The following is a 27,812-nucleotide window of genomic DNA, read 5'->3' as shown; positions in this document are numbered from 1 at the left end:
GTGAGGGATTACTGTAATTATATACTAGCCGTCCTTCGTGGCTCCGCCCAAGTTGAAGTGAAATATTGACAGTCTTGACTTTGCACAATGTCTTGTTTGTGTTTTAATTTTAAATTTTAATTTTTATTCTAATTTTAATTTTTTTTTTTGAGGAGGGCCCTGCCTGGCTCCCTACTCCTGACGTCATGTTTCCCCCTCCCCTTGATCCGCAACATCTATCTCGGATTAGTGCAAATATATCACTCCTGCAAGCGATGAGAGAGAGAGAGGTCGCAAAATCATCCGGAATGTTCAAGCAAATTATTGAAAAAAACCCGATCTAAATCCGTTAAGTAGTTCTCTCGTGAAAAGCGGACAGACATACAGACAGACGTTGGATTTTATATATTGTCACGATTGGGTCACAAAGTTGCACAGATACACTTGGAGATTACAAGAGACAGAAACTTTATTCAAACACTGCCAAAACAAACATAAGTCTCTTTCAGGTGTGATCCGGGCTCAGTTTCAACCCGGACACCACAGCTCCATTTCTCGATCAAAAGAACACAAACTCTTCCTCTTCAAAGGGGCGCGCCTCAGGAGCGGGAGCCCCAACTGTAGCAGAGGATGTCTGGGAAAAGAGAAACAAGGCAGTGAGACAAAAGGACAGCAGCATTGTGGACTTTTTAAATGTTTGAAGCCCAGCACGAGGTGCAAATAACGCGGCACGACAGCAGCAGCAGGCATGCAGCTGATCCAGCGAAGAGGAGATAAAAAACTGTGTTTTGTTTCCCATTGAATCCCTGTTTAAGAGGATGTATCCAGCAGGGGGCGCTAGCTCCCTTGTTGGAATAAGTTCTTTTTTATTGTGGTGTGTTACATAACTTGAAACTCTATAGATATAATATAAAAAGGCAATACCCCTCCCTTAGTGATACGTTGGTAAGAAATCACATAGGAGAAATAGCTTTCTTTAATGAAGGTTTACGTAGCATAACAGATGAAGGAAGCTATGACAAGACCTTCTGGAATGGGGGTCTGAAGTACAGAGACTGCTGTTTTCGTTGCTGCGTTGGAAGGATTTTCAGGATCAGATGACGGTATCTCCCATTCGTCCGTCGGCTTCAGAGATGCGCCGGGCAATGTTCCAAGGCTTTATACTCTTTCTTCATGTGCAGACACCTACTTAGTTGAATCATGTCATTCCAAACAAGGCAAAGAGAGGATACAATTTCATGCGGAGTTTGACACACACAAATAGTATACAATGCTCATTTCGCAATTGTCCCTGCCTTGTGTTTTAATGCTTGCCTAACAGTTCTTATATGGTGAGCACCTGTGTGCTAAATCTGACTTTGTGTTAGCTGTACATGTGAGTAGAAAGAAAAGTAGATTTATAAAATATATTTGTACAGAGCACAGTGACATATTAAACATATACACTTATTACAGAGGGGGTTTCAGAGGAGCGGCCACATCCCCTTGGGACTGTGTTCACAATATATAGAGATATTGCCTGTTATATTGCCTTAAGGATCCTGTAAATTACAGGTCATCATGGTTTGTTTGAGCAAACTAAATATAAGCAGTCTGCAATTTTTTAAAAAAATGATAATTTTACTCTCTGAGACCGGAGTTAGAGTCCTATTTGTTTTGCTCTATTTGAATGTCAAGGCCTTTAAATGTAAAGTGGGGAGGGTATGAAGTGGAAAAAAAATGCAGTGATAAAACTATATATTATACAGTCATATGAAAAAGTTTGTGAACCCTGCTTAATTCTTTGGATTTTTGTTTATCATTGGCTGAGCTGTCAAAGTAGTAACTTACTTTTAATATATGACATGCCTTATGGATACAGTAGTATTGCAGCAGTGACATTAAGTTTATTGGATTAACAGAAAATATGCAATATGCATCATAACAAAATTAGACAGGTGCATAAATTTGGGCACCCCAACAGAGATATTACATCAATACTTAGTTGAGCCTCCTTTTTCAAATAACAGCCTCTAGATGTCTCCTTTAACCTTTGATGAGTGTCTGGATTCTATATGGAGGTATTTCTGACCATTCTTCAATACAAAATCTCTCCGGTTCAGTTCAATTTGATGGCTGCCGAGCATGGACACCCTGCTTCAAATCATCCCATAGATTTTTGATGATATTCAAGTCAGGGGACTGTGACGGCCATTCCAGAACACTGTACCTCTTCCTCTGCATGAATGCCTTTGTAGATTTCGAACTGTGTTTTGGGTCTTTGTCTTGTTGGAATATCCAACCCCTGCGTAACTGCAACTTTGTGACTGATGCTTGAACATTATCCTGAAGAATTTGTTGACACTGGGTTGAATTCATCCAACCCTCGACTTTAACAAGGGCCCCAGTCCCTGAACTAGCCACGTAGCCCCATAGCATGATGGGACCTCCACCAAATTTGACAGCAGGTAGCAGGTGTTTTTATTGGAATGCGGTGTTCTTCTTCCGCCATGCAAAGCACTTTGTTCTAGAATGAATCTGGCTTGTCTAAAAGAGCATTTGCATATAACCAGCGACTCTGTTTGTGGCGTGAGTGCAGAAAGGACTTCCTTCTCATCACCCTGCCATACAGATGTTCTTTGTGTAAATTGAGCTGAATTGTAGAACAATGTACAGATACACCATCTACAGCAAGATGTTCTTGCAGGTCTTTGGAAGTGATCTGTGGGTTGTCTGTAACCATTCTCACAATCCTGCACATATGCCGCTCTTGTATTTTTCTTGGCCTGCCAGACCTGCTGGGTTTAACAGCAACTGTGCCTGTGGCCTTCCATTTCCTGATTCCATTCCTTACAGTTGAAACTGGCAGTTTAAACCTCTGAGATAGCTTTTTGTAGCCTTTCCCTAAACCATGAGACTGAACAATCTTTGTTTTCAGATCTTTGGAGAGTTGCTTTGAGGATCCCCTGCTGTCACTCTTCGGAGGAGAGTCAAAGGGAAGCATAACTTACGATTGACCACCTTAAATACCTTTATATCTCATGATTGGACAGACCTGTCTATGAAGTTCAAGAAAAAAAAATTAAAGGAACACTTTTTAATGAGAGTATTGCATCAAGTCAATGAAACTTCTGGGCTGTTAATCTGGTCAGTTAAGTAGCAGAGGGGGTTGTTAATTAGTTTCAGCTGCTTTGGTGTTAATGAAATTAACAACAGGTGCACTAGAGGGGCAACAATGAGATGACCCCCAAAACAGGAATGGTTTCACAGGTGGAGGCCACTGACATATTTCCCTCCTCATCTGTTTTTTCACTTGTTTTGCATTTGGCTACTGGTAGCATGAGGTGATATCTGGACCCAACGGAGGTTTCACAGGTTGTCCAACTTCTCCAGGATGGCAGGCACATCAGTACGTGCCATTGCCAGAAGGTTTGCTGTGTCTCCCAGCACAGTCTGAAGGGCATGGAGGAGATTCCAGAAGATAGGCAGTTACTCTAGGAGAGCGGGACAGGGACCCTCGTAGAAGGTCCTTAACCCATCAGAAGGACAGGAGAAACAGGATGAGCACTGACAGAGCCTACAAAATGATCTGCAGCAGGCAGGCCACTGGTGTGAATGTCTCTGACCAAACAATCAGAGACAGACTTCATGAGGATGATCTGAGGGCCCAATGCCCTCTAGTGGGCCGTGTGCTCACTTCCCGGCACCGTGGAGCTCGATTGGCATTTGCCATAGAATACCAGAATTGGCAGGTCCACCACTGGCATCCTGTGCTTTTCACAGATGAAGATGATTAGGTTCACTCTGAGCACATGTGACAGACGTGAAAGGGTCTGGAGAAGCCGTGGAGAACGTTATGCTGCCTGTAACATCGTTCAGCATGACTGGTTTGGTGGTGGGTCAGTGATAGTCTGTGGAGGCATATCCATGGAGGGAGCCACAGACCTCTACAGGCTAGACAACGGCACATTGACTGCCATTAGGTATCGGGATGAAATCCTAAGACCCACTGTCACACCCTATACTGGTGCAGTGGGTTCCTCCTGGTGCACGACAATGCCCGGCCTCATGTGGAGAGAGCATGCAGGCAGTTCCTGGAGGATGAAGGAATTAATACCATTGATTGGCAGCCGCTATAGTAATCCTCAGAAGTGCATCGGGGCAGTCTATCCCTGCCTGTGGTTTTAATGATGAACTAAATGAATGTGTTTCATGTTTATTTTTTTTCAGTATGTTTGGAGGAAATGTTATGTATAAACTACCTATTTGTTTTATCTTGGTAGAGCCCTATGTGACTCTACTTTCACCTTTTTGTACTCTTTATTGTGTTGACTTTATCAGAATGCTGCAAATCCCATAGACTTACCACTGTTTATAAGGTATTGTACTTTAGCACTTCACTCCCACTCTCCCTTCTACATCTATAACCTTGGGCAACTAGCGTAAAAGGACAAGTAGGAGTTAAGTTACTCGTGTTAATAATGTATTATTAATAGTATTCATAAAATAATAAAAATGAAGCACAGTACATGTGAATGTTGGCAAACCATAACCGTACAACCTAATAAATGCTAGATGTGTAGTATCAGGCAGCACACAGACTTGTAGTTACTCAAATGTCTCTGGTCAAGTCATCCTTTCTAGTCCAGATGCCTGTCTCAATATGGCTGCTGATTTGTGCTCCTCATTGTGTTCTCCTTGTGGCCAGGGTGTCCATGTGAGAGAGAGGGACGAGTTAAAGTGACCAAACTTATAAATTCCAGTCCAAATCCTTAGACCAATAGGGTTACAGAATGCCCCCCTGTGTTTATATAGACACCAGCACCGATACAGCATTGGAAAACCTTTAACTATATAAAACACAAGGAATTCCAGTTTCTGTATTACATCTTGTCTGAAGAAGGGGCCAGAGTTGCCTCAAAAGCTTGCATATTGTAATCTTTTTAGTTAGCTAATAAAAGGTGTCATTTTCCTTGACTTCTCATTATGTCATGTCATAATAAAGACATAAAAAATATTTATCAACTCTTATTTCAGAATGTTCTGCATGACTAAACATGTTTTGTTAGGCTGCTATAATTAGATGTATATTTATTTAAAAATTCCTCTTTGCGGCTTTCTTTGCCTCTTCTTTTGCCTTCTTTTTCTAGGTGTGTTTTTAAATCAAAGGAAAATGAATCTTCCATTAATAAACTGAAAATAATCTTAGAATGTCATCGTCAGTTGAGTTTATTTCCACAGCAATAAGCTATTATAGACTAAATTATTCTCTTCTCTGTCTGAACTTAAATTTACATGAAATTTGTATTTATTTTATATTTCCGCAGATATAAAAGAAAGGGGTGCCTTCTGCCCATCTTCATTTCATCAGACCTGTACACTGAAGAGACCACAGCAAAACCTGGAAAGACTGACACCTAATTCAGAGGTTTTGAGGACGACCAACACTCCATGCATGCATGACGCACATTCAGAAGCTTTGGACTTCTTTCAAGAGCAGAAAAAAGCTTCAGAACAAAAATTGGAGACAAAGTATAAGTGGAGACAAGCAGGACAGAAACCATACTGCTGTTCAGAATATGAAAAACAATTCTCCAACAATAGCAGGCCTCTGATACAAAAGATAATCCATAGTGGAGAGAAGCCTTTTTGCTGTTCTGAATGTGGGAAAGAATTCTCACAAAAAAGGTATCTTCAGACCCACACAAGAATCCACACTGGAGAGAAGCCATATAGCTGTTCTGACTGTGGCAAAGGATTCTCTAACAAGCGCAGTCTTCAGAGCCACACAAGAATTCACACTGGAGAAAAGCCATTTTCCTGTTCTGAATGTGGCAAAAAATTTGCCAACAATAACAGTCTTCAGACCCACATAAAAATTCACACTGGAGAGAAGCCACATAGCTGTTCTGATTGTGGCAAACGATTTTCTACCAATGGCCTTCTTATGAAGCACACAAGAGTTCACACTGGAGAAAAGCCATACTGTTGTTCCAATTGTGGGAAACAATTTGCTGACAAAAGCAATCTTCACATCCACACAAGGGTTCACACTGGAGAGAAGCCCTATTGCTGTTCTGATTGTGGCAAACGATTCTCCTCCAGCAACTGTCATCAGAGACACAGAAGAATTCACACTGGAGAGAAGCCATACTGCTGTTTTGACTGTGGCAAACAATTTGCTGACAAAAGCAATCTTCTGATCCACACAAGAGTTCACACAGGAGAGAGACCATATTGCTGTTGTGATTGTGGGAAACGATTTTCCTCCAGCACCTGTCTACAGAGACACAAAAGAATTCACACTGGAGAGAAGCCATATTGCTGCTCGGACTGTGGAAAAGAATTCTCTGACAAACGTAATCTAAGGCATCACAAAGCAATTCACATTGTACAGAAGCCATACTGCTGTTCAGAATGTGGAAAACGATTCACACAAATGAGCCACCTTCAGATCCACACAAGAATTCATACTGGAGAGAAGGAAACCTAAAATAAACCACCATACCATCTCTCTTGATGTCCTATCAATTAGTAGAACTTCCTATAAACTACAAAAGGAGGCATCACTTTATTCAAGACAATAATAGTACCTATAACATTAGAAGTTTGATGAAACCAGGCCATACAGCCTAACTAAGCTTGCCAATCCTATCCTTCTAATTTCTCCAAAATAACATCAAGTCAAGTTTTAAAGGTCCCTGAAGACTTACTCTCTGCCACACTACTTTGTAATTTATTTCTTGTGTCTATTTTTGTAATAGTGGTATGAGATGATTAAAGAAGTGGGTACCTTGCACTATTTTGGAGAAATTAAACCTGAGATAAGCCATACTGCTGCTCCAATTGTTGGAAATGATTCTTCTCTGCTTCTTTATTTTTTTGACATAATTCATGTAATTTGAACAAGTGACTGTTTATTACTGAGCTCTCCCTAGTCTGTTTTATATTGGCAAGCCTAATTCCAGTGCACAGAACCAACCTAGTAGGAGGATGAAAACTTTACAGGGCATATTCATACATAGATGTAGACTCTCATCACTTTAGAGCACCCAGCTAAAAAGAAAAGAAAGCTAGTAGCAATTGTGTAAACTCTGCACAGAAAGTGTCACATTACTAGAACACTGTAAATACAAAATAAATTGACTTCTGTAGCACAGACTTTTGAAATTCATTTGTGTGGCTTATCAGATAGCAGAGAAATCAGTGGTTTAAAAAAATCTTCAATAAAATAAGGATACTGGGTTTCACTTTATTGTTGTGAAATTGGGATTATTTCAACAGAACTGACAAGAAGTAAATGACTACCTCTTTCAATTCTGTTTCTGGACTTTTTGTATTTACAGATTGCAGAATCTGAACAGTGAATGCCTCTCCTCATCTTCGTTTCTTCAGATGTGGTTGCAGTATAGACCACAAGTCAAGTCAAGTTAGGGAGCATGCACTGGTACAGTGCGTTGCTACACCCACTACATGACGAAACAACTCGGGATCCCAGTTTGCAACCCCCCCAGGCAGACACGTGGTCCAGTCCCACCCTCTGGAAATGACCATCTATCTGCTGCAGCCAGGTGTTATGTGGGCGACCCCTTGGCCTGGTCCAGCCACTCGGGTCCCCCACAGTGAGGATCTTGCGAGCCGGCTCACCCTCAGGAAAACACGCCACATGGCTGTAGTGCCATAACTGATGCTTCCTCACAATGCAGGTAATGTGCCTCATTCGGGACTCCATGAGCAACCGTACATTCGACACAAAGTCAAGCCAAAGGTACTCAAGGATTTTCCGGAGAGACACTGTACCAAAGGAGTCCAGTCTTCGTCTCAGGTCACTGGATAGCGTCCATGTCTTGCAACCACATAGCAAGACAGGAAGCACCAGGACTCTAAAGACTTGGACCTTCGTCCTTTTGCATAGATATAGGGAGCGCCAGACACCCCTTTCCAGCGACCTCATGACACCCCATGCTCTCCCAATCCGTCTACTGACGTCATAGGAAGAGTCACCAGAGACATGAATGTCACTGCCAAGGTAAGTAAACCTCTCGACAAGGTTGACACTCTCTCTGCAGACAGACCCACTGCTGATGGCTGTGCCCAAGAGGTCATTAAAGGCCTGGATCTTGGTTTTTATCCAGGACACTCGCAAGCCCAGACACTCAGACTCCTCACTCAGTCTCTCGAGCGCCCCAATCACAGCCTCCATTGACTCTGCGAAGATCACAGCATCATCAGCAAAGTCAAGATCTGTGAATCTTTCTTCACCAACAGATGCCCCACAGCCGCTGGACCCCACGACCTTGCCCAATACCAGTGTATAGGCCAGCCATAATATCTAGCAACCTCGAGGGGATCCTGCGAACCCTCAGGATATCTCACAGGGCAGCTAGATCAACTGAGTTTAAAGCTCTATGAAAGTCAACAAAGGCTGCAAGGAAACTCTGCTGATATTCGTGTTTGCGCTCCATGAGAACCCTAAGTGCCAGGATGCGGTCGATGGTAGACTTCTTAGGCATAAAACCAGACTGTTCCGGTCGCTGGTAAGTGAGCAAGTGATCACGGGTCCTACTGAGGACGACCATCACTCCAAATTACATGGGGTAAGTAATGTATTAAAAAAAAATCTAACTTTTGGTGGAAGTAGTGATAGAAGGCTGCAAGAAAAAGCATAAACCTGAGTGTGCCATTGACTAGGGATGGGAATTGATAAAATTTTCACGATTCCGATTCCATTTTCGATTCTGTTTAACAATTTGCTTCTTTATCGATTCTCCTATCGATTCTTATTTTTAAAAAAGGAGAACACACAGGTCGATTAGCTTAGAACTTTGTTTTATCTCTTATCTTTGAGCAAGATAGAAATTTAGGAGTAGCATGACCTTACAAACCCAACAGTGAGATCTTAAGAGATCCACAGCCTACGGCTCCTCGATGGGGTGCCACGGGGTCCCCAGAAAAAAATTTGTAAATGTAAAATAATAATAAAATAAATATTCTTCTGTAGCAATAACAAAGTACAACATAAATTATTCTGTGGCAATTACACAAGAATGTCCAGTAACATTTACAGTCTCCTTTTTAAAAGTATATATGAGCTGAGCACTCAAAAATAAAACTACATCAGCCAGCAACAAATACAATCAACTCAAGTCCAATGGAACTGTGCACTGTGCAATTCTGCAACCATCAACTATGGAGAATTAACAATTCTTTTGCAGAAATATAAGCATATCTGCTTTTTCAGGAAGGAAATTTTACTTTTCCCCACCTCTGTGAAAGGAGAAGCTACCGGTAGACTGCAGCGAGAACTGCAAGCAACTAAGCCAGCCAGACTCTGTCTGTCTCTCTCGTCATGGTCATCTAAATGCAATGCACAGTAATAGCAGGTTTTGCAATAAGGCAAATCGCGCTAACATAATATGCAATGTTAGTTGATTAGTTACCTGCCGTATTAACGGGAGAGGACGTGCAAACGTTACCGCTGCTGCTGGGTTGAGATTCACTAGTCCGGAGCGGATCAAAAACACGACATTCATTTAAGGTTATCGCGTGTTTTGTGAGCAAATGCTTTTGCATATTCGTAGTTTCCTCCCTTTGATGAAATATCTACTTTGCAAGTATTGCAGGTTGCCCTGTTGTCATCCTTTCTCGTAAAGTATAACCAAACTTTGGAGCGTTTGTGCCGCTTAGGCGCCATGTTTCCTGTTGGGTAAATGACGCTACGCAACGTGTTGACGTCATTCGAGGCGACTGGAATCGATAGGGGAATCGTTTGCAAAAATGGCAAACAATTCCAAGGAATTGAAACAGTGGGAACCGGTTCTCAACAAGAACCGGTTTTCTATTCCCATCCCTACCATTGACTAGAGTATAACATAGCATTCAACAGTTCAGCACATTCATGGATGAAACTGATTAAAACCATTGCCCCATTTGAGAAACTCCATAATGCACTACTGGCAATGACACTATTTTCATTATAGCAAAAGATCAAATCATGGTCTCAAATAGGACAATAAGGAAATAAATATTTCAGAGAGATTCTTTGTCAGCACTGTTTTGCCTGACAGAGCCTGGTCATGGATTTAACATCAGTGTTCAAACCATCCTCAAGTGCAAGCAATTAGTGGTTAAGATGAATCTGTCCAGCTGGAACGACCAACATGAAGTAAAACAACTGCACATAGAGAAACCGTGTGGGAATTCAGTTAAAGATTAAAAAGCATGTAAGGCAACATCAATAAAAAGATGACATTCTCTGCACTGTATATAATGTTTACTGTGATGCCTAACAATTCTAAGAACGTTGCAGAGTACGAACACTAAATTTGAGAAAAATCCAGAGTTTGATGCTTCTATGTTCAAACTGCACATGCAGTGAAAAAAATGCAGCAGCAGAAGGCTCTTATACAGCAAGCGTACATACATAAGGTATAGAAAAGAATCCCCCCCTTCGAAATATTCCCATTTTTTTGCTCTACAGCCTTAAACACACAAATCAATATTTTTTCCAGCTTTACTTACTCAATGCAACCTATAACATCCAAATGAAAGATACCACAGCTACCGTTCAGAAGAACTTTAAAAAATAAAAAACAAGACCTACTGAGATTAATAAAGGATCACCCCGCTCCTAAACTCAATCAGCTGTAAGTGCCCACCATTTCCATTGCAGACCACGGTTACTGGTGTCCTTCCACCTGTGATTAATTGTAATCAGAGTGATTAGTGAAGCTGTTCCTGGAGCATTCATTCTCTTGCTTGGTAGTGCAACTGACAGCAGACAACTGACTATGGGTGGCAAGCCACTTTCAAAAGATCTCAAGGATAGAGTTGTGAACAGACATAAGACAGGAGATGGATACAAAAAAAATCTCAAAGGCTTTATCAATCCCAAGGAGCTCAGTAAAGTCCATCATAAAGAAGTGGCAAGTGTTTGGTACTACTAAGACCCTCCCTGGATCCGGCTTTCCCCCTAAACTGGATGGAAGAGCAAGGAGGAAACTGGTTAGGGAGGCTACCAAGAGGCCAATGGCCACTTTGAAGGAGTTACAGGATTTTATGGCAAAGAGTGGTCATTGTGTGCAGGTGACAACAATTTCACAAGCGCTCCACAATTGTGGCTTGTTCGGGAGGGTCACAAAGAAAAAGCCGCCATACCTACAGTAAACCATGGAGGTGGCAGCATTCTGTTGTGGGGGTGTTTCTCTGCCGCAGGGCCTGGGGCTCTTGTTAAGGTAGAAGGAAAAATGGATGAGGCAAAATACTGTCAAATTCTTGAGGAAAACCTACTACCCTCTGCCAGAAAGTTGAAGATGGGCAGAATGCTCACCCTTCAACGTGACAACGACCCGAAGCACACAGCAAAACTGACCACACACACTGAAGGAGAAAAAAGTGAATGTCCTCGTGTGGCCCAGTCAGAGCCCAGACCTAATTCCATTGAAAATCTGTGGAAAGATTTGAAGATAGCAGTCCACCAACGCTCACCATCCAATCTGACCAAACTTGAACAGTTAAAGAAGAGAAGTCAAATATTAATAGCTCAATCTAGGTGTGCAAAACTGATAGAGAAGTATCCCAACAGACTCAAGTGTGTCATTAAGGCAAAAGGTGGGTCAACAAAATGGGGGGTGAACCTTTATTAATCTTGTTTTTGATTTTTTTTTATCATTTTTCTGAACTGTAGCTGTGATATCTTTAACTTGGATGTTGTATGTTGCATTGAGCAAGCAAAGTTAGGAAGAAATATTTTTTGTGTGTGTTTTCATTTAAGACTATTTAAGGAATATTTTGAATGGAGTGATTCTTTTCTATACCCACTATATACAGTATGTGTGTGTGTGTATATATTAGGTGTTAGGTGTTATATATATATATATATATATATATATATATATATATATATATATATATATATATATATATATATAACACCTAACACCTAATATATTATATATAACGCCTATCTATTAACCATGGCATCCATATGGGACATCACCACTCCTCATTAAGGTACAGTAAATGCAATTTTCATTTTATTATACAATATTTATGTATTTTACTATTTTCATGTTTTAATTTATTATTCTGGGCATTTAGTTGTGTAATCGAAATGGGTTTTGTTTAAGGTCTGGGAACAAATTAATTCACTTTCCATTATTTCTAATGGGGAAATTTGATTCGGACTTCAAACAATTCAGAGTTCAAACCACCAGCTAAAATAAATTAAGTTTGAAGTACATGGCACCACTGTATATTGATAAACATTTTGTAATCCGAAATCTGGACCAAGAAAAAACTTACAATTACTAGATATCAGAGAATAAATCTGTGCATCATGCTATTTCATGGATGAAACAATGGCAATTATGTATGGAGATTTTTGAATTGTATACATTTCTGTTCTCTCTTTTAGTAATAGCAGGTATTACAGCTGCTAACATTAACTTGGCTGCAGATTCCAATACTAGATCTTAATTTTTTTCTTCATTTTGCTGCATTTGGGTTCACTTTAATTTTTACAGTGTTACAGGAATTTACAGGCTTAATCAAATGCAAATAAAGTAGACCAGCACACTACAAATGGGACCTGTTGCATTCATTTTCAATTTAGAATACAGTAGTTTTCATAATTTGAACCTTAAGAATTCCACACTTATGTGAGATTAGTCCTAAACTGTGATTTTTGTTTTTCAGATCACCATTTCACATTCATACATTATGTCTAACAGGGAGGGTTAGCTCCACAAATTGACAAATAGGTGCTATAAAATGGTGACAAAAACAGTCACAATACAAATACCGTAATGTTAAACATGGTTTGTATTGAATCATTCCGCATTCAGTCCACATCAGGCTTTGAATGAAACCGAGAGGGGGATAAAACAAGAATATTAGACAGCTATTAAGGAATCCACTGAACCCTGATACTCACACTGTGATACTGCAGCTCCATGCGAGCTTTCCTAATTTTCCTGGCAGGGTGAGTGTGGCTGAGGCAGTAAAGATACTCACACTCTGTTTCTCTCGGCGTGCTCTGGCTGTTGCTTTCTCCAGATGCTGTCAGAGCCTGCAAAAGTTTGTAGGGTGGAAGGTAATAGCAGGCTGCTATTTAAAACTCAGTGTTGAGCAGATCAGAAGTAATGGTGCTCAAGTGGTTGTGGGGTGCTTAAATGCCGGGGTGTAGAAACGCTATTTTATAACTTTAATGAAATATTGTTTTTCTACAAAAGAACAAACAATGTTTACTAGATGTTGTGTTACCTGTACCCACCAGGAGGCACATGATCTGTGGGAATGTGTTATTTTAGAATTGCAGCTCATACTTTGAACCCATACATATCCCTTCACAGTAACCACAGCTGAGATATTAAGACAAGAGAAATGGTCCAAAGGAAAAATATATTTAACATGCTTTAAAATGCAACTTTCATTCCTGAAATATATTACATACTAACAGCCAAAGAAAAAATGTTAAACAATACAACTGTCTTAGAATTCTCAATGACCCCATTGAAGAATTGTAGGTCCATCTCCCTGGTGGAGTTTCTCTTAGCACAGACTTGATTAGAGGACTTGCATCTTGTGTAGGCTCCTGACTTAATGAGGCTCTGTGAGGCTTCATTACTGCACTTTTCACTGATCAATACTACAGTGCCTTCCATAATGTTTAGAGCAAAAACACATTTTTGCTTGATTTACTCCCACTCTGCTTCACAGTTTAAAATTACAAATCAAACAATTCAGATGTGATTAAAGCACACATTCTAGACATAGGTTTAAGGGGATTTGCATACATTTGGGTCACAGCATGTAGAAATGACAACACTTTCCTTACATGGTTCCCCCATTTCAGAGCACCATAATGTGAGGTGTTTGTGATTCCTCTGGTGTGTTTAATGGCTTCATAAGATACCTCGGCTTGCTTCTACCCTTTGGAGTCTATAGTTGCCATTGTTCAACATGAGGACAAGAGCTGCGCTAATGAATGTCAAAAAAGCCATTATGAGGCTGAAAAACAAGAATAAAAACAATGGAGACCTTGGTAAAACCTTAGGATGACCTAAATCAACTCTCTGGAATATTATCAAGAGCAAAGAACACACTGGTGAGCTCAGCAATCACAAAGGCACTGGTAGGCCAAGGAGGACCTTCACTGCTGATGACAGAAGAATTCCTCACTATGGAAAAGAAAAAGCTCCCAAACGCCTGTCTGACAGATCAGGCACAGTCTTCAGGGGGCAGATGTGTGTGTGTCAGAGACAACTATCTACAGAAGACTTCATGAACAGAAGTACAGAGGTCACACTGCAATGTGCAAACCACTAGTTAGCCATAAAAACAGGATGGCCAGATTACAGTTTGTGAAAAAAAGCTTCAAAGAGCCTGCAGAATTCTGGGAAAAGGACAAATGAGATGAAGATGAGCCTGCATCAGAGTGATGGCAAGAGTGAAGTGTGGAGACAAAAAGGAACTGCCCAAGATCCAAAGCATACAGGCTTGGGCAGATTTGGGGCAGAAATTTAATGTCAGTACATGTAAAGTATTACACATAGGAAGTAAAAATGTTAGGTTTGAATACACAGTGGATGGTCGGGAAATCGACAGTACACCTTATGAGAAGAATTTAGGAATCATAGTGGACTCTAAGTTATTGACTTCCAAACAGTGTTCAGAAACTATTAAAATGGCAAACAGAATGTTAGGTTATATAGCGCCTTGATGTGTGGAGTACAAGTCACAGGAGGTTCTGCTCAAGCTTTATAACACACTGGTGAGGCCTCATCGTCCTTTGTGCAGTTTTGGTCTCCAGGCTACAAAAAGGACATAGCAGCACTAGAAAAGGTCCAGAGAAGAGCGACTAGGCTGATTCCAGGGCTTCAGAGGATTAATTATGAAGAAAGAGTAAAAGAACTGAGAATTTACAGTTTAAGCAAAAGAAGATTAAGAGGTGACCTGACTGAAGTGATTAAAATTATGAAGGGAATTAGTCCAGTGGATCGAGACTGTTATTTTAAAATTAGCTCATCAAGAACACGGGGACACAGTTGGAAACTTGTTGAGGATAAATTTCGCACAAACATTCGTAAGTTTTTCTTTACATAAAGAACGATAGACACTTGAAATAAGGTACCAAGTAGTTTGATAGACAGTGAGACTTTAGGGATTTTCAAAACTCAACTTGATGTTTTTTTGGGAGAATTAAGTGGATAGGACTGGCGAGCTTTGTGGGGCTGATTGGCCTGTTCTTGTCTAGACTGTTCTAATGTTCAGACCACCTCATTTGTTAAACATGGTGAGGAGGGTGTTGGGACTTGGCTGCCACAGGTCCTGGCACACTTCTGTTCATTGAAGACGGAACTGCTGATGGCAGTGGCACAATGAATTTGGAGGTGTAGATAAACATCTGATCTGCTCAACTTCTAGTAAATGGCTTCAATCACAGTGGATGCCACTTCATTCTACAACAAGAAAATGATCCAAACATACTGCTGAGGCAACACAGGAGTTTGTCAAAGCTAAAAATGGAAAATTCTTGAATGGCCAAGCAGAAGCTGAAGATTGCTGCATTAGAGGCTTGGCAGAGCATCACCAGAGAAAATCCTCAGCACCTGGTAATGTCTGTGAATAACAGACTTCAATCAGTCATTGCATGCAAGGGATATGCGACAAAGTCATAAATATGAGAACAGCTTTAATAGACCTGCCATTTCTGTGTCTCAAACATTATAGTGCCCTGAAATGAGGAGATGGTGCAGAAACAGTGTTGTCATTTCTATACGGTGTGACTGAAATGTATGTAAATCCCCTTAAATGAAAGTCTGCAATTTGCACATTAATCACAATGTCTGAATTTTTCAATTTTTTAATTTTAAACTGTGGAGCAGAGGGCTAAATCAAGGAAAAATGTGTCTTTATGGCAAACATTATGGAAGGGCACTGTGATCAATATTAAGCAGCTTAAGCTCCTTTCTACCAGTTTAGCACATCTGCTTTACAGGTTTTAACCTTCTTCTGTCAAGCTGGAACAATGCACCTGCTGTATATCACCAATCTTCACAGAGGTGCCATTTTATAATTCCCACATTGTCACAGCTGACAGAAAAAAGTGTTTTTGAGCAAGTTTTATATAGTATACTGCAGAACTGTATGTATGCATGCATGCTAAACATAACTATATTATAAAATCATGCTCACAGACCACAGCATCACATTGATTATTAGTGCTTTTCCAAAATAAATGTTCCCAACATTTTTCCTGGCAGAGTCCACATGATACAGCATAATGCATAATGATGAAAACAAAAAGCAAAAAGGAATAATAAAAGAGGAAAATGGACAGTGTAACACAGCGGTTCTCAAACTGTGGGGTGCGCCCCCCTAGTAACAAAAAAGGGGGCGCGAATATTGACATATGTGGTGTAATTTTGCTATTCATAGGGAAATTTTAAACTTGTAGTGGTATATCGGCAGCAAAAAATATAGGAATAAATTTTATTAGGGTTTCAAAAAAACGTTAGGGTGTTTAAAACTGTTATGAAAACTCAGGTCACAAATACTTACAGGTTGAGAAACGTTGGTGTAACATAAGTAAAAAATCAAATATATATTGCACAGGAGACCATATCTGTTGTAGAACCTGCCCTTTCCCCTGACTAACAACTTACCCTCACCTTGATGCTCTGCCTGTTTCCATCACGTTTGCGAGCCACAGACTTCTGTATTGTTCGGGACAATGCATGTTCTGTTCAGAGCCCCTGCTGCAAATTTAGGAAAATGAAAGGTAAGCAATAAACAAGGCATTACTAGTGAGTGAGGTTCACTGCTTGAACAAAGACAAGACCATATTGAGGCACTGCCCTGTGAGAGAAGCAGCATTGCAATTTAAGTAACTGCACATTTTGGTGCACACAGTATTACAAAAGTCATATTGGTGTTCTAATTTGCTAAATAATTATTAAAGAGCCGAAGGTGCATGCACAAACTTAAAACTGAAAGGAACTCACTACAGTGCTTATTGTGGTAAATGTCATTTTTAGAGAGCCATAAGAATAAATGAGAATCCAAAGAAGGGGAACTGTACTGGTGTTATGACTGTAACAAATATTTCTGCAATAATAGTCACCTAAGGCCACATATAACAATTCATGTGCCACAAAGGAGGACTGATCCATTTAAACAACAACTAAAGAATAAATGCAACAACTAGACAGAGTACACCTGAAACTCACAAAAAGAAAAAGGAACGACACAATAGCATGGCATAAACTGAAAAACCACTAGAATTCAGGAAATTGAACAAATGCTACTGAACCTCATTAAGACAGAGAAATACACAGTTGATTGAAACTATACAAGGTACCTTTTCAACCATTTAAAAGCACATTTCTGAAATAAAGAAAACCATAAAAGAATAAAAACAGAACACTCCCATAAATACCAAGGGCACAGCAAACATGAATTGACTTGAGAAAAATACATCATCAAACCAGAAGATACAGATGGCAGGAAATGCAACTTGAACTATGCAAAACTAAATTAGTTCTAAGGAAGAAATTTGAATTCACTTATAGATATTTGTTTTTGAATAACTGATAATTGATTTTTTTTTTTAATTCAATAAAGCTTAAGTGTCCAAAAAGCATTAATATGCCATTCTCCTTGTCACCTTTCCAGCAATTTTCAATCCCAGACTGCATTTACATAATCGCAGCACACTTCCCTAACAAGAACTCGTGTAGTCTGACATCCCCATCAAGTCAGTCCTGTCTGTGACAAAATTCAACAGGTCTGATTTCATTATAAGTTGTTGGGATTGGGTCTTGTGTGTTTGAGAGCTACTCACCTACTAAGGAGTGCTCAGCCAACACTACAATACCAACAATGTGGTGCCAAGGAAAGGAGGAATACAGGTACTGTGGACCCCACAAGCAGAAAAATGGCACATCTTTCTGATGTCTTGTGTTTGTTGTACCAGGACTGAATAAAAAAAAGGAAAGAAAAAAGTTGAGGAGAAACTGTGGCTGAACTCACCATATCTGGAACATTTTTGTACTGTCAGTAGTAGGTGCTTGACACCTCTTCATCACAATTTGTAAAAACTCAAGCGTATATCTCTGCAGAACCACAGCCTCCACCCCGGAGCTGCAAGCAGTTGGAATTGACTCCGATGGGCACCATTATGTGACACATTTATTTATGTTCACATTTTATGACACATTTATTTATTTATGCTCAAATTTCACAGCACTTTTATTTATTTATTTTTGTCCTAAATATTCCTGAATACCACACAACCCAATAAAAAACCATAAAATGCCATTAAAGAGACATTATTTTTAAAAGTGTACAATGAAAATTCTGTTTTTTGTATATGTTGTGATTTCACCTAGCTTTGGGTTTTTATTATTATTGTTGTTGTTTTTTCTTTGAAGTTTGCCTGATACTTGAAGTGATTTTATTATTCATGCTGTGCTTGACATGTGCTATTTGAATTGTTTTTGGTTTATTATGTATGGCTGGTTGTTAATTTAGGGCAGTTAACTAAGCCTAAAATCTCATACATATTAAATTCCATGAAACATAAGGATAAAAAATGTGACTGTTGATTACAGACTTTGGATGGAATTATATTTATGTGTTCAATCACAAGTATTAATGTGCTTGAATCAATATTAATTGTTCAATAATAATATGTAATTATACATGATAGCTGTAAAACGGAGCAAACAGCTACATCAGGACTTGAAAATACAATATTATTCCTTATGTCCACGCAACAGATACTGAACCTGTAATAAATAGTTTGGCATGGGTTACACTTCCACAAATAAAAATAACATTACATCATTTCCTTACTTACAGTCCGACAGAGCTAACTAGGTTACACTGGTCACATAAAAAACAAATTGGTAATAAAACGAAAACACACAAAACAACTCTCAGTTGTGTACCATCCCTGTGTTGTCTGCAGGTTTTTCGTCTCCTTGCATTTGCAGGCTGGCCAGTTTTGAGGCCTTTTGTCAAAGTTTCATGTAAAATTGACACACTTTGTGTCTTGTTTTCACAATTCTGCAAAATGAAGTGATAGCGAGACGGTTTTGTAAATACACAGGGGAACTTTATTTAACACAACTCTTACATTCACGTTCTATATTAAACCCTAAAACAAAAAACAATTGAGGTCCCTTTTTCTGGAGCTTTCCTTATGACATAGGTGCCCAAAAAAGGCTGATAATAGTAATACATTTCAATGCCATATCTTAAAAAAAAAACCTGCGCATATACGTATTAATATTTTGTTGACACATAAATATCACAGGCTCCGGCAGACCCCCGTGACCCTGTGTTCGGATTCAGCGGGTTGGAAAATGGATGGATGGATGGATAAATATCACACCGGGTCCGGCTTTAAGAAAATGAGAAGTCGACCGCTCCAATATGGCGAATCTATTGACGTGCCTGGCTGAACTGGACGCGCGCACACACACCCACACCATGACCAGCATAGCAGAGCCTGAAGCACACGGTATAAATTAAGAAAGCTCCAGTATCACAGTGTGCCAGCGCGGACTCCTTAATAGCTGTCTAATATTCTTGTTTTATTCCCCTCTCTGTTTCGTTTAAGTTTTCTCTTGCGAACACCTGCTTTTCCCGTACGGTATTTCAACTTTTTCGGCATAAAACCGCATGAACTTCACCGTAGAGCTTCTCGCCGCACACAAAATATATTTCTACGTATATGTATAGCTGCGCAAGACGTCAGTCAGTGTGACGTAACCGGAAGTGGGTTAACACCACACGTCTATGGGGACTCCGAGGAAGAAGGTGAAAGGTGCAGTGGCTGTGGAAACAGACACATGACTATAAACCGGTACGTGAACTATATTTTTTGAGTAGGGGAGCAGTAGTAGGACCCTCCTGATCTCTGTTGTGTGCTCAAACGGCCACGGAGCTGATGTCCATCTGCCTCGTTAAAGGTCGTGGAGTATCAAGGACGCGCTTTTCTGGAATGTTTGTATGAGTATGTATATTGTCAAGTCTTTATATCTGTGTCTCTCTATTTTTAAGTAATCGGTGTGCCTGTGATCAGTGAGACCGCCTCGGTTAGAAGTATTCGTAAGAACGGGGCGTCACAATTAGTAAAAACACCATGCGTTGTTCTAAGTCAGGGGTTCCCAAACTCGGTTCTGGGGACCCCCAGTGGCTGCAGGTTTTTGTTTCAACCAGATTCACAGTACGTGATAATAACAGAATAATTGATCTTACTTAATTAGCTGGTCTTTCTCTTATTCTGCATTCAGGAAAGCACAGCAGGTATGAGTTTTACATTATAGGACATTTAGAAATATTTCTATTTTTTGCTATAGTTTTAAATGTTTGACTCTTTTTGTTGTTTCCCTGTTGTTTTTTTTCCATATTCTGAGTAGTCTGCTCCCTTCATTGTATCTTACAATTAAAAACAAGCAAACAGACACCTAAGCGAACAACACTAAACAATGAAAGGCTGCAACTGCTTCAGCATCAAACCTGCTAATTAGTCAATAATGGAAAGGCAAAATGGAAATCATAATGAACATAAATAAAAAGTAAGAAAAAAACCCACATATAACTGCTTAATTGTTATTAACACACTTACTTATGTAATTTCTTCATTGACCCTAAAACACAGATATGATGAGTGACTGGTATTTTAATTTTAATACACTTGCTTAAGAAAGAAAGAAAGAAAGAAAGAAAGAAAGAAAGAGACCTTTACGGACTTGATACACTGTAGGTACTGAGACAATTGGGAGTACAGAAGCATCGGGGCCGTTAAGGTAAAATAACGTGAAAACTTTTGATGTTCTTATTCTGATTATCCTTTTCATACAGGCATAGTCCAGTTCACTGCCGAAAGGTTCCAGAGAGCTAATCCATTTATTACAAAAGTCATATGTAAAAAGAATACAGCAAACTTTTAAAGAATTAAACTAGTGAGAAGTGGCATAGATTTGATTATGTACTACATACAACACAAAATCAATTTATACCAAAAAATAGAAGCAATGTTAAATGTCCCTGCGGACCTGGGTGGAGTTTGCATGTTCTCCCCGTGTCTGCGTGGGTTTCCTCCCACAGTCCAAAGACATGCAGGTTAGGTGGACTGGCGATTCTAAATTGGCCCTAGTGTGTGCTTGGTGTGTTTGTGTGTGTCCTGCGGTGAGTTGGCACCCTGCCCGGGATTGGTTCCTGCCTTGTGCCCTGTGTTGGCTGGGATTGGCTCCAGCAGACCCCCATGACCCTGTGTTCGGATTCAGCGGGTTGGAAAATGGATGGATGTTAAATGTCACATTTTCCTAATCTGCAATTTCAGCTCAGGGTAGTGGGACAGCTGGTGCCTATCCCAGCAAGCACCATGCGCAAGGCAGGAACAACACTGGAGAAGGGAGTCATTAACACAAGCCTGTCAGATATTTTCACTTTTATGTTAAGCAGTCTTTGGTAAAAAGATAACCTGTTAGTTTTCAGTTGACAGCTTTCAAAAACTTAACATAGAAAGAACACGTCAGGATTTTGTTTGACTTTGTTTTTGATCATTCTTTTCAGCTTCTTCAGATTCTAAATATAGGTGTGTAAAAGCCATGGAGAAAGTCCAGGCAAAATCAGTTAGATAATGTCAAGAGCCCTCCGTAAAGAACATTGAAGAAATGGTGATAACGTGACTAAAATGTGTTCTGTTTGTTTCATGCCACTTTGAATATATTCTACTCTGTTTTGTTTAGAGTTACAAAGAGAAGCTGTCTGAGATCTTCTAGAAATAAGAATATAAACATGAAGAAGTGACCCCAGCAGAGATGAGTAATAACAAGTGATGTTTGAGGTGCTGTGCTCAGTGGCATTGTCACCTCAGAGATACTGTGCTGCTTAATGGTTACTGTTGTGGAGGTGTGCTTTGGACTTGAAGGCACACATAAAGAAAGTGGAGCAGAGGCCCTGCACATGAAGTCCCTATCAATAAACAGCTCAGCAGACCTCCCATAACTGACTCTCTTAGCCAACTGGAGTGAAGAAAACAACTTATGCATATATTTTGTATTATGCAGAATGACAGAGCTCCAAGTGTTGTAGTAGTAGTAGTAGTAGAAGAAGTGCAGAGTCTATCAAGGTATAAGATCCTCCAAACTTGTTGGACACAAGAGCAAAGACTAGGCCTGCTACTGGTTGCCATTGGTTTTCATTTATTGTTGATAACTGGACATGCTGGCTATTTTCAGTAAATACTTACTTATTCAGTGTCTTTTGAGTCATATATTCTCTCTATGGGCTACTTGGGGTGGGCTGCCAAGGAGACTACAGCATTAAAGTGTAAGCACCCCCTGTATAATACAACAAGGAAGGGGAGGAATCTCACAATAAACAGAAGTCTTCTCTCCAGGTATGCCATGGAGAACAAAAGAAATGTGGCCATTAAGGAAGAAGACTGTAAGTGGGAATCCGTGCAACATAAGATGATGAATTATGGCACTGAGGAAGAAGAGGATTGTAAATGGGAGCAAGTAGTTTTTAAAGAAGAGTCTGAGCAAACTTATGAGGCTACCGAACAGCAAAACAGTGAAACTGTAAACCATATCAAGGCAGAGAACTTTAAACCAGAGTCTGCCACTAAGTCTGTCCATTTAGATGAGAAAGTGACTGGGACAGACTGCACAAAAGGTGGACCCGGTTTCCCCCAGAGTCATTCTGTCCAGGTGAAGACTGAAATTTTGGATTCTGAGAAGGCACTTTGTTCAAGGTATTCAGGAGAAGGTAAGAGCTAAGATGTAAAAATCAACACAAAGTTTTATGTGATTTACCAGAAGGGAAGGACGTCCCCCTACCCTTTCACTGAACTTCGCAGTGCTGGTCTGTTTTAAATTATACATTATATACTGAAATGTTGAAATATACTCATAGTAACCGTTCAGACTAAAGACATCCATTTATCTAAGGTTTATTTATTAATCTGATTTCCCAAAAATGCTAAAGATACCATGTTGCCACAGTTAACCAGTATTATGGCAAATAGAAATCCAAGCACAAATGCAGTCCAATTGTAAGCATTAAAGCACACAAAGCAGGTTGTTACTTGAGGTGTGTATTACATAGCAAAGCACCTTTAACTGGTGTTACTCATAATCCTATAACAGAGTGGCACACTTCTGTGACTGGTGGAACGACATGTCAGAGATGCACTCCATCCTGATACTCATTGTCCCACTCCTGTGCCACATTGACCTGTCTAGCCTCCCATCTTTTCTGACAGCAGTGTACTTTGCTACTTTCTTGGGTCATACAAGGTAATATTAGGCAAAAATTCCCTTTTCTTTTTCACAAAGAGAAGAAATCACATGTTAATTGCCTTGATTTGGCAAAAAAAAAAAAAATCTTTATCTTGGACCTAAAAACTAACCAACCAAACCAAAAAAAAATAAATAAATAAAAGCAGAAAACACATCAGAGAGGCTTGCATTTGCAACTTTTCTTAAAATATCAGCCAACTGTGTACAGTATTTCGACCCACCCAGTAAAGGACTGGTGCCCACTGAGCATTACTCTTGTTCCAATGATTCTAGCCACTTATGGACTTGTATTGGTTTAAGTCTATGTGAAAATATTATATTAGGGGCTTTTTCCTAAATGGCTATAATTTTCTCTTGTGGCCGAGACTCAACAGACCCGCATTAGTTTATTTGTTTGCTCATCTAAGGGTGAGTTCATTAAGACACTGTTTTACCAAAAAATAAATTTCCGCTTAAAGATGTAGCGGACTGAGAAACCTGCAGTTCAACTGTATGGTGTTTTGATTATTGTTTTATGTTCATCTTGATTATTTAAATTGTTAACACTGAAATGTAATGACATGGCACATTAAATTCATATTGAGTATGATTGGCAATATGCAGTTTATTTGTATGTAGCACTCTTGACTGAGTGCAGACTGAGATTTCTGTCACAAGTTTACATCTCTATATAAATAAAATCCAATGTCTGTATGTCTGTCTGCTTTTCACAAGAGAACTACTTAACGGATTTGATTGGGGTTTTTTTTCTATAATTTGCTTGAACGTTCTGATTGATTTTGTGACTTTTCTCATCACGCTAAGAATCATAGTTTGCTTGCAGGAGTGATATATTTGTGTTAATCTGAGACAGAGGCTGTCGGCCAAGGGGAGGAGGGAGCGTCAGATCAAGAGTGGCCCCAGTTTGCTTGTCTGAACAGTTCCTCAGCTCAACTTCACACTTACTTGATGAAAAGCGAGATACAGACGACCTTGGTCACTGGGTCATACATTCCATGGGGCAGATAGCTCAAGTTTAAGATTTTCTGATTTTGCTGCCTTTTGTACATTGATTTTTACAGTGTTGTTCTCTCTGTCCTTTTGATATTTTGGTATATATCCCCCTATTTTCTAAATGGTTTTATTCTGGTTTGGAAGATGGTGAGTGCTTACTTTTTTCAACATGAACATGGTATTTTTGTGTTTTGTTTCTCTGATGTTAACATTTTCTTTTACTGTTGAAGTTGCTTTTTCATGAACTTTTAGTGCTTGTATTTTAAGTAAAAATGTATTAAGAAACTGAGTTCTTATGCAGTATAGTGGGGAATTGTTATGTAGAAAAACAAAGTTAGACCGCCTTCTGACATACTGCTTTGTTGTTCTACTTCCTAATGTCTTGGACATAATGTAATTTCAGTGTGACCACTCATTTGCTTCTGAACTCAAGTTCAGTTCTTTTCACATTCAGGGGCCTATCCCAGTGATGTCAAGCACAAGGCAGGAACCAATCCTGAACATGATGTCTGTCTTGCTCATGTCATGCCTATACTCTCTCATACCACGTCAAGTTGCAGCCACCAATTAACTCAAGCTGAGTTTGTTTAGGAGCAGAAGGATTAAATAATAAAAACATCACCAAAACAAACTGAACCAGGGGACTTTTTGAGAACGTTTAAGCACCACATAGACTGTGATCAGTTACCAAAAAACTAATGGGAACTAGGGGTTGTGCTTTAAAGCTAAAATCATTTTTCTTGTGTTATTGCAATTTTTTATTGTGTCCTATTTTAATTGTTAGTTTCTTTACATTTAGGTTCTCAGGTCAAACCAATTTTTATCTGGATATAAAAAGTGTTTCATTAATAAAGTGAAAACACTCTCTATGTTGTAAATTGTGTTAAACTGTTACAAACTAAATCATAGTCTCTTTCAGAATTTGTTTACCTGAATTTGTAACTTATGTATTCCTGCAGATTTACAACAAAGTGGTACAGTCTCCTCGACTTTATTTACCCAGACCTCTGCTCTCTGTAAGCCCCAGAAAAATGAAGAAATGAACAACTTCACAGTAGGATCAGATGTTCTGATACTGACTTCGTCATGTAGTTCAGCAGCTCTGTATTCTTATGAAGATCAGCTGAAAATAGCTGAACAAAAATCCATGACCAAACAAAAGAGGAGTGATAAAATACAGAGGCCATACTGTTCTGGATGTGGCAAATTATTCTCTAGCAATAATAATAATAATAATAAATAATAGCAGTCTGCAGCGACACAGAAGAATTCAGAGTGGAGAGAAGCCATATTCATGTTCTGATTGTGGGAAACAATTTGCACAGATTGCCAATTTTAAAACCCACACAAGGATTCACACTGGAGAGAAGCCATTTTCCTGTTCTCATTGTAGCAAAGGATTCTCTGACAGTAGCAGTCTTAAGAGGCACATAAGGATTCACACAGGCCAGAAGCCATATTGCTGTTCTATATGTGGCAAACAATTTTGCAAAAACAGTGACCTTCAGAGCCACACGAGAATCCATACTGGAGAGAAGCCATATTGCTGTTCTGACTGTGGGAAACGATTCTCACAAATTAGCTCCCTTCAGAACCACAGACGAATTCATACAGGAGAAAAACCGTATTGGTGTCCTGTATGTGGCAAACAGTTTTCACGGAATAGCAATCTTCAAGCCCACAAAAAAATACATACAGGAGAGAAGCCATATTGCTGCTCTGAATGTGGAAAACAATTCTCTACCAACTACAGTCTTCAGAAACACACAAGAATCCATACTGGCGAGAAGCCTTATTGCTGTTCTGAATGTGGCAAAGTATTTGCTCACAGTTGCATGCTACAGATTCACAAACGCATTCACACGGGAGAGAAGCCATATTGTTGTTCTGAGTGCGGCAAACAATTTAGCAACAAAAGCAATCTTCAGAGCCACGCAAGAATTCACACTGGAGTAAAGCCATATTTCTGTTCTGACTGTGGCAAGCAATTCTCAAGGAACAGCAATCTTCAGATCCACAAAAGACTTCACAGTGAAGATAAGCCATATCACTGTTCTGAATGTGGGAGACAGTTCTCCCAAATAGGATATTTTCACACCCATGCTAGAATTCATAGTGGAGAGAAGCCATATTGCTGCCCTGTCTGTGGCAAACGATTCTCTGACAGCAGCAGTTGTAATATGCACAAAAAAATTCACACAGGACAGAAGCCTTATCACTGTTCTCACTGTGGCAAACAGTTCTACAAGAAGAGTGATCTTCAGACCCACACAAGAATTCATACTGGAGAGAAACCACACTGCTGTTCTGAATGTGGCAAACGATTCTCTGATAAGCGTGGTCTTCAAAAACATACAAGAATCCACATTGAACAGAAAAGGGAACTTCCAGGCCCATCTGCACCTCCTGCCAATCACCATAACCCCTTAGGAACTACAAAAGGAAGCATTAGAAAAGGTGCTACACTGACCCATTGTCATTAATTTAACAGAATAACAGTAGCAGAACAACATAATATCATGATTGGGCAAATATGTGCACAGTACAGTGGAATCTCGGTTCACGACCGTAATTCATTCCAAAACTCTGGTTGTAAACCAAAGCAATTTCCCCCCATAGGATTGTATGTAAATATAATTAATCCGTTCCAGACCATACGAACTGTATGTAAATATATATATTTTTTAAGTTTTTAAGCACAAATATAGTTAATTAAACCATAGAATGCACAGTGTAATAGTAAACTAAATGTAAAAACATTGAATAACATTGAATAACACTGAGAAAACCTTGAACAACAGAGAAAACTAACACTGCAATAGTTTGTGCTATAGCGCTACCAACCGCTGGCTAAAAACACTTTTTTTTAAAATAAGCTTTAAGCACAGGGGAAAAAAAATGAACATTTGAAAAAATCCATAATTTAATAAACCACCAAGAAAAGTAACATTGCAACAATGCACGCTACAAACCGCTCGCTTTAAACAGAAGTGAAAACAAAATCAAGCCCAGTGTATTCTTTAACTGCCTTCCTACCTTATGTGTCCAGCTCTCTCTCTCACTCTGCCTGTGTGTGTGCATCTGTCTCTCTCGCACTGCCTGTGTGTGTGCGAGGCTCTCTCTCTGGCGCTGCCTGTGTGTGTGTGCGCGCGCGTCTCTCTCTCTCGCGCTGCCTGTGTGTGTGTGGTGCTCTCTCGCTCTCTTTCTTGCTCGCTGCACAGGAAATGCACTGAACATGTACAAACCGAAAGGGAAACTGGCTTGTTCGTATACCGAGTGTGTGGTCGTGAACCGAGGCAAAAGTTTGGCAAACTTTTTGGTCGTAAACCGATTTGTACATGTACCGAGACGTTCGTGAACCGGGGTTCCACTGTATATTGGTTTACTTTTTCCATCTTGGATAGTCTCTGTGGGGAAAAAAAACCCTGGAGTTTACTTTGGTGGACAGTTGCACAAATCATAAAAGTTGCACCTGCAGGACAGAATGGTATTAGCAAGTATTGTGCCTTGTGGTGATGTGCATGTTGTTTTTGAAAAGGT

At 39.7% G+C, this 27,812-nt stretch overlaps 2 protein-coding genes across 2 annotated transcripts in view; both read left to right on the top strand.

The window, feature by feature from the left end:
* The window catches only part of LOC114665614 (oocyte zinc finger protein XlCOF6-like), a 38,760-nt gene extending 11,447 nt beyond the window's left edge, over positions 1–27,313 (top strand). Inside the window, exons 3-5 of the mRNA XM_051927908.1 lie at positions 5,286–6,349; positions 15,259–15,262; positions 25,554–27,313. Of these exons, the coding sequence (XP_051783868.1) occupies positions 5,286–6,349; positions 15,259–15,262; positions 25,554–26,755 (2,270 nt within the window). The 3' untranslated portion in view covers positions 26,756–27,313. The remainder of the gene's footprint in view (positions 1–5,285; positions 6,350–15,258; positions 15,263–25,553) is intronic.
* Positions 19,381–25,526, top strand: LOC127527729 (uncharacterized). Its single transcript, XM_051927389.1, has 3 exons — positions 19,381–19,831; positions 21,725–22,746; positions 25,232–25,526. Exons 2-3 carry the CDS (start codon positions 22,260–22,262, stop codon positions 25,513–25,515), a joined length of 771 nt encoding a protein of 256 aa, XP_051783349.1. The 5' UTR covers positions 19,381–19,831; positions 21,725–22,259; the 3' UTR covers positions 25,516–25,526.
* Positions 27,314–27,812: the final 499 nt, after the last annotated feature.

This window comes from Erpetoichthys calabaricus, chromosome 1 (genome assembly GCF_900747795.2).
Source record: "Erpetoichthys calabaricus chromosome 1, fErpCal1.3, whole genome shotgun sequence".
NCBI classification, from domain to species: domain Eukaryota; kingdom Metazoa; phylum Chordata; class Cladistia; order Polypteriformes; family Polypteridae; genus Erpetoichthys; species Erpetoichthys calabaricus.
This window is presented reverse-complemented; position numbering and strand designations above follow the sequence as displayed.

What these genes read in the sequence shown, in the direction of transcription:
- LOC127527729 (XM_051927389.1), top strand. Translation starts at nt 22,260, where the DNA reads ATGGGCTACTTGGGGTGGGCTGCCAAGGAGACTACAGCATTAAAGTGT. An exon ending in TTCAAGGTATTCAGGAGAAG is followed by an intron (nt 22,747 to 25,231) that starts GTAAGAGCTAAG and finishes GTATTCCTGCAG; the next exon opens with ATTTACAACAAAGTGGTACA.